Source organism: Coptis chinensis, unplaced genomic scaffold, assembly GCF_015680905.1.
Source record: "Coptis chinensis isolate HL-2020 unplaced genomic scaffold, ASM1568090v1 utg8755_pilon_pilon, whole genome shotgun sequence".
Taxonomy (NCBI): domain Eukaryota; kingdom Viridiplantae; phylum Streptophyta; class Magnoliopsida; order Ranunculales; family Ranunculaceae; genus Coptis; species Coptis chinensis.
In genome coordinates this window covers 81,000-88,764 of record NW_028238187.1, presented here as the reverse complement: position 1 = coordinate 88,764, position 7,765 = coordinate 81,000, and the positions used below count along the sequence as shown (strand labels likewise).

Below are 7,765 nucleotides of genomic sequence, written 5' to 3'. Positions count from 1 at the left end.
TCAAATGATACTAACCTCGCTAAACTGCTCAAACTCAATCAAAATTTGCTACCAATGCGGCATCTACTAGTGGAATAGGTATGCTCATATCTTGCCCCTGAGAGGTAATCATGCTCCAGTGCCAAAGGTCATCCTCATCAAATATCTGTGGAGTTCTTTGCGACATCTGAATATCATGAAACACCCTGGGCTGTGACTGTGGCAACTCCACTCCTCCTGGGAAATGAATGTCGGGCCTCAATGCTTCAGAAGTAACCCCTTCAAAATTGGTGCCCCGGTATAACACACCTAGCAAGAAACCTCGACCAACCCTCTTCCAATACAAGTCATAGTCTCCCGTAAAAATGAAAGCTGATGCGTCTGGCCAATCATTTGGGTTTGCTCTATAGTGTGAAAGAGCAAGAGGGAAGAATATCGAGGTCATCATATCTATGGGTGGTGGGTAAGGTATAAAAATCTCTTTAGATACTTGCCGCCAACATCTGTCCCCTCAAGGTACCATCGCGGTAAGGATCGACCCTATAAGTATCATTCGGCCGTTGAAAAAAAACCTTGCTTTATGACACATATAGGATAGTCTACGGTACTTAGTGTTTTCTCGAACATCCGGAATATCTGCATAAGGGTCCGAAAGATGAAGGACTCGCCCGGGGTTGCCACTCAATTTGGGTAGCTCTAAAAGCTCAATCTGGCGACGAGTGTTATGAATATTATCCGATAGGTCCCCATACCCCTCTGCTCTCACGATGAAGCCCCCCATGCTTGAATCGTGGAATTAGGTCATGAGTCTCATCCTCTTCCAACCTCTTCAACACAGGATGCATCACACCTAAAATGTTCGTACCACCAATACTAAATCAATAGATAAAATACAATATCAATATATATATATATATATATATATATATATATATATATATATATATATATATATATATATATATATATATATAAACATGTCAACATTAATAATTAGATAAATAAATGAAATGAAACAATAACTTAATAAATATGACTTACGGTATACTCCAAACAAAGCCGCTGGAATTGCCTTTTAGCTTTCTTCTCAACTCAGAGGTCTAGCCAGCGGTAAAGGTATGCCAAGATGGATTGACCCCAGTCATAATCCCATATCCTCTCTACGTCTGAGACAGCGGCCATCCACCCGATACGTAAATAACTATCAGCATATCCAAATAATATCACACCAACAAAGTAGAAGAGGAAGGCACATACATATTCGTGGATCGACTCCTCACCAATATGATAGTCTTTCGGCTTCTCCTTGAGTCTATTCAAATATCTCGAAGTAAACCAACTCATATTTATAGCTCCTCCCTTAAACTGCTTTCAGCCGATAATCTTAAAAACCTGTCTTCCTCATCATCTTCAACCAAATCAAAACCTTCAAAGAAACTCATCGCCGTAGTAAAAACCTCTAAATTTTCATCAAAAGGAACGACATCTCCATAACCAATTGGGATACCCGTGAGCATTGTGAAATCAAGAGGGGTAATCCCAAGCTCACCCCATGGGAAATGGAATGTGTAGGTAGTTTGCCACCACCGCTCAACTATCCCAAACAACAACGCTTGATTATTTTGTCCCAAATTAGAATTCAAAAAGTTCCCAAATAGTGTGGCGGCTATAATGTTCGTAACCGTGACAAAATTAGGATCCGTTTTTTATTTCATACAACGCCACCACGACACAACATTTGAAAGTGCACAACGCACTTTCCATAGGTGTACTTCCTACATTCAACCAACACGCAAATAATCGATATAATTACAACTAATTTTTTAAAAAATAATGCGACAAATTCAAACTAATTACACAACAACAAACTTGATATAAACTAACATAAATAATAATAATTAACATAAAAAAAAAAAAAATCAAAACTTACTTGAGACTCCGCCACTTGATTTGCTACGTGTCGGACCGATATTGACGCTAATGGTGGGTGTTCCTCGATTTCACAACGCACCTCCTCGCCCACATTTTACGTTCTTGACGACGATCTTTTTTGCCCATTTGTTTTTGGATATTTTGACATTTCCAAACCATCTGGAATGCTCTTCATGTGGTGAGGTTGGTGGGGATGCATTGGAGAAGAGAGTCATTAGGAATGGAAGTTTGTGATAAAATGTTGTTAATGGAGGCTAGAAAATCGCAATGGAGGCTGGGAAGAAAGTGAAAATGGAGCCTGTTCGCGTCTGTTCATAACAAGTCATCAGACGGGATATTACATTCCGTCTGGTTATAAAATACCAAACGAGATGTTACATTGACGGGATGTTACATTCCGTCTCAATCAAAAACCTCCAGACGAAATCTAACATCCCGTCCGAGATATTTTATTCACCTTTGCATTGCACAGCTTCACCTTGTTTTTCACCGTTTTGGTGAAAAGGGGTTGAATAAGTGCTGAGATGGTGGTGATAAGGGGGGGGGGGGATTATATTCACTTGCATTGCAAATGCTCTAAGAGCATTCCCAATGCAGGGGATTTCAAGGGGTTTGTGACTATAGTCACCAGTTTTGGGGAAAAACTGCTCTGCAATGCAGAGGTGATTATTTGGTGAATATTTTGCCAAGTTGATTTCAAGGTGAAACTCATCACCGAGATAGTGGTTGACTTGTTAACTTCGGACGGGATGTTGGATTCCGTCTCGTGTGTTTTTTTTAATGGGTTTTTTTTCGATGGGATGTTGGATTCCGTCTCGCATGATTTTTCGACTTTTTTTCGGTTTTTTTTTAAAAAATTTCAGACGGGTTTACGTCCAGACGGAATCCAACATCCCGTCCGAGATGTTTTTTCACCTTTGCATTGCACAACTTCACCTTATTTTTCACCAAAACCGTGAAAAGAGGGAGAATAACTGCCTACGTGGAGGTGATAAGGGGGGATTATACTTGCATTGGGAATGCTCTTATGGCGCAAGTTCTAAGTGGTAACTGGTAAGAGACAAAAAAGAAAAAGAAAAGGGCGGCATGTGCTCATGAGAAACAAAACAAAAGGGATTGCTGATGTCATGTGATGTGTGATGTACTTGATGTACACATTTGACTCGTTTAATGCAACAGTACCAAAAAAGCAACAATACCAAAAAAGCAAATAGAAAACCCAATAGTACTTGTGCTCCTATTTATTTTGTATTTATCCACCCATATATAAACCCAAACAGAAACCATCTTGTATCTATTAAAAAAAAATAGAAAGAAAAATACGAGATAAACGACTGGTTTAATGAAGCAACTTCAAGAGTTAAATGATCGGTTTAATGAAGCAAACACAGGATTACTTCTTTGCATGGTATGTCTTGATCCTTGTAAGTCATTTGTTGCTTTCGATAAGCAAAAGTTGATCTATTTTGCTCGACTTTATCCCGATGATTTTTCAGAGATAGATCAGATGGAATTAGCGAATCAGTTTGAGAATTATATTATTGATGTGCATTCCGATACTAAGTTTGGTAAAGTAAACGGAATTAGCGGCCTCGCCAAAATAATGGTTGAGATAAAAAAAGACATTGTGTACCCACTTGTGTATTTGTTGATTAAGTTGGCCGATTTTTTTGCTGCTACTTGGTACCACTATTAAAAAAATGACATATTATGACGCTTGTTTTTTATCTATCTTAAAAGCCATCAAGATAGGTGTTTTGCTAATATTTTTATGACGGCTATTGCAACATTATGTCGTGTATGACATAAGCGACAAGAAAATATAATAAATTTATGACGGCTATTGCAACATTATGTCGTGTATGACACAAGCGTCAAGAAAATATAATAAATTTATGATAGCTGTTGCAACATTATGTCACATTATGTCGTGTATGACACAAGCGTCAAGAAAATATAATAAATTTATGACAGTTGTTGCAACATTATGTCTTGTATGACACAAACGTCAAGAAAATATAATAAATTTATGACGGCTGTTATAACATTATGTCGTGTATGACACAAGCGACAAGAAAATATAATAAATTTATGACGACTGTTGCAACATTATGTCGCGTATGAAATTAGCAATAGAATAAACGGTGAACATTCTCACAATTTTTTGGGCAAATATGACCACACCGTTCATGCTTCTTCCACAAACGTATGTTGGAATTTTGGAGTTATCCATGAATCTTTCGCTGATAATGTTTTCACTGCAGCATGCCTACTGACAATTTCTTTGAAATGCAAGTCACTGTCGGCGATGCGGCATTTCCATAATTTTTGTTGGAAGTCTGCCTTGATTTTATTTGAAGGAGAGTGCAATCTGGTTACGCTATATTTCACTGCAGAATCAGTAGACATGGCTATTGTCTTGCGGTCTTGCCTGCTCCCGTGCCTATCTTTGATGATATGGGAAAAACTGAACACATTTTTGTAAGTTAGGTACTAGTACTAGCAAATATCAAAAAGGGCAATAATCTTACTACACATAACAATGTGCATTTCTCTCAGTTGTAATGCTGGGGAAGGTTTTAAGCCTGTTGAACATTTCATCTACATATATTGTATTAGATCGAGAAATTTGTACTTCGTATCCCTATAGCATATTATAATACACATTGCAAACTTTCGATATAATATGATCGTCCGATCAATAATTCCCACAGTTGTCCCTACACGTCGTAGTATGGGGATCTGTAGAGTTAGATTTTGCATATGAATTCTTATATTGTTTTTGGTTATTTTAGTCTAAGTATAAGCTATTCACTTCAACCCAAATGTGTAAGGTGATTGTTTACTAAAGAATAACAATCTTCATGGTGGACTCAATAAAGTTTGTGTTGGCATCGTAGCGCAAGCTGTAATCCTACATATTCAGTATATTTATAGTATTAACAAGCGTCTGTAGTCCAACGGTTAGGATAATTGCCTTCCAAGCAATAGACCCGGGTTCGACTCCCGGCAGACGCAGTCCCAGAACAAACTTCCGATTTCCTCCCCTCTTTTTGGGTCCTATCAAAGTAATCTAAAATTAGAACTTCAGAAGAGACCATCCTCAGATTTTCTTCAATTTTGAATTTAAATGTGCACATTTTCTCCAAATCAATAAACAATATACACTGACTCTTCTTTATACAAACTTCTTTTCAACTACAATTTACAAATTCTCTTTATATACTAACAACATTCCACCCTCCCACATTTTTTTTTTCCGTATGAATATATTTATTTTGGAAAATATGTTAGTGCACACATTCTTGAATATGTCTGTCAAAATATCACTCCATTTCTTTCAGTTTGAGTTCCATAGGTATGAATGCCGCCAACAACACGGCAACCTTACATGCCAAAAACCCTGTCATCCCAAGTAAGATCTCTTGTGGTGTCAATGCTATGGGTGAAGCTCCTGAAGTATACTTCAGGGCAGCACCTGCAAGTACAATGGCAAATCCCAAGCTTGAAATTGGACCCCTCAGTCTTTTGACAAGTTGATTGATGTTTTTTCCTTCTTTGTTCATTGTTGTTGACGCTGGAGCAGGTAATCCATCAACCGAATTCTGCAATAGCAAAAGATATAGGAAACCCCCTGCTCCACCAGTTAGAAAAGCTAGAGCTGATTTTTCGCCAGTGGAGATGGCTGCGATCAGTGTTCCACCAAAGATGAGCATCGAGTCATAGATAAACTAGTAAGGGGGTCGGTTTGAAAATAAATGAATTGCTAGTCGTAGAATATTATTCCCGTCAGACTTGAACCTAACTAAAAAAAAAGGTTCGGATAATTTTGCCCCCTTTCGAGGAAATAAATCGCCTAAGGCAAGGAATTTTATCCGGGTTTTCTCCGATTCATTTATCATAAATGGGTCGAGGGGAAATTTTCATCCCTTGGCGACTCTTTTCCAATATTTTATGTACCACAGTACCACAACAACTACAATTAGGAATATACAATCTATATTAAAGAAAGTTAAAAAACGTTGGAATAATGATATCTATTGTTGTTATTTGATTGGATTTGATCCATTGCGGTCAGTAATGTTAAGTGAATTAGTTGCAGGTAATGAAAGAGAGGGATTCAACCCTCGGTAAACAAAAGCCTACATAGCAGTTCAATGCTACTTTGAACCACTTTCGCCATCTCTCCCTTGCAGAATCTTATGATTATGACCCGTAAATCGAAAGTGAATAGCGAGCCATTCCTAGTATTTTGCAAGATTCATATTATTTCAAGATAGGTATGGCCGATCAATAAAGAAAATATAAAACTTTTCATCAAAGAAAGATCTTTCTCCAGGGGGATAAAAATATCTATTTATCTTGTGAAAAGCCATTAAAAACAAACATGACATGAATAGATATATCTTTTGTTTATTTTGTCAAGAAGTCGCCTCTTTTCCTCGATATTTATACCGGATTAAACCAATGAATTGGAACGAATCGAATCGTCTGATGTATCCATATTTTATACTACATTTAGACCATGATTATATTTATATTATGGTTACGTGGGAATTAAAAAGTAACCTTCCCGTTTCAGATTTCTCAACAACAACTCCCTACCCCGCGGATCTATTACAAATTCGGGAATCATACCGGTATTTTTATATTTCAATTATTAGTGTATACACGGTATGACAAAAATTGATGGTTATTCTATTTTTATCATAGAATGGTTATTTGATTCTTTTTCCTTTTGGATCATAATTCAATCAAAACTAACTCCTCGAAGTTATACTAATCTGTAGGAAAAATTACTTTCGATTCTTCCACTTAGATGAAATGAAATATAGTAATAGTTACTGTTCATTGGTATACTACTACATTGTACATTGTTTGGCTTAAATCCAATCGATTCAAATATTTCTTCCCATCGATTCCTATCAAAAGGAACAATTTGAGTGGAAGATCCACATCTTTTTTAATGAGTCCTTTTTTATGTTATTTAAATCTTTGTACAATTCCTTTTTTGTGGGATCATTTTCCCTACGAGAGGTAATCTGAAGAATTATCGAATGGATTGTTAACTATGCCCGGATCGGGATAAATGGAAATTTTATTGATAAGACCTTTTCAATTGTAGCCAATATCTTATTACGAATAATTCCGACAACCCGAGGAGAAAAGAGGCTTTTACTTATTACGAGATGGTGCGATTTGATTTTTTTCTTTAAAACTCTCCTCCTTACGAGAAAGGCACATGATTTGGGATAGAAATAAAAAATATTATTGAAATAAACCTAAACTTTTGCTGAAGGTGAAGTTTGAAAATAGAACAATTCCTTTTGTCGTGTATCCTCGGTTGATGCGACCCTCGCCTTCAATTTTAGATTCTAGTCTTAAGCGAAAGGTTACACCTATGGGTTCTGTATTACAGGTCAACACCACTCCACTAGTACTAATAGGCGGCATAGGGGAAGAAGCACTACACCTAGGAATCAACAACACGAAAACTTTGTTATTGTTATAAAGTATACCCTTTCCTTATCGGGATCGGGATTACCAAGAATGGTTGGGACAACAAACATCCATCTCGTTCGTACTTTGGATACCCGTATAACCATCGAAGACCGTTGAAGTGACTAATTCCTGGAAATAGGGGGCATTGAGGACAAAGAAATTGCTCAAGTTACCCCCTTTTCTATCTAGCACCAACGAGCTTGGTGTTAAGAAAAACCTCTTGCAGGAGGGTTGGCTAGATATTTATTGTAAAACGCGCTAGCCCCTCTCAGTTTATAATGAGAATATTTAATTTTAATTCCATGGATTATTATCATTATGCACGAAAGGAGGAGCCGTATGAGGTGAAAAT

At 37.2% G+C, this 7,765-nt stretch overlaps 1 protein-coding gene and 1 non-coding gene across 2 annotated transcripts; both read left to right on the top strand.

Moving 5' to 3' along the window:
• Positions 1–4,857: 4,857 nt before the first annotated feature.
• Positions 4,858–4,929, top strand: TRNAG-UCC (transfer RNA glycine (anticodon UCC)). The gene has a single exon. It is a non-coding gene; the product is annotated as a tRNA-Gly (tRNA).
• Positions 4,930–5,991: 1,062 nt separating this feature from the next.
• On the top strand, positions 5,992–7,551 carry LOC147472741 (uncharacterized). Its single transcript, XM_086588317.1, is given in 3 exon segments — positions 5,992–6,013; positions 7,298–7,429; positions 7,432–7,551. Coding segments are annotated over 3 exon segments (258 nt in total). The 3' UTR covers positions 7,536–7,551.
• Positions 7,552–7,765: the final 214 nt, after the last annotated feature.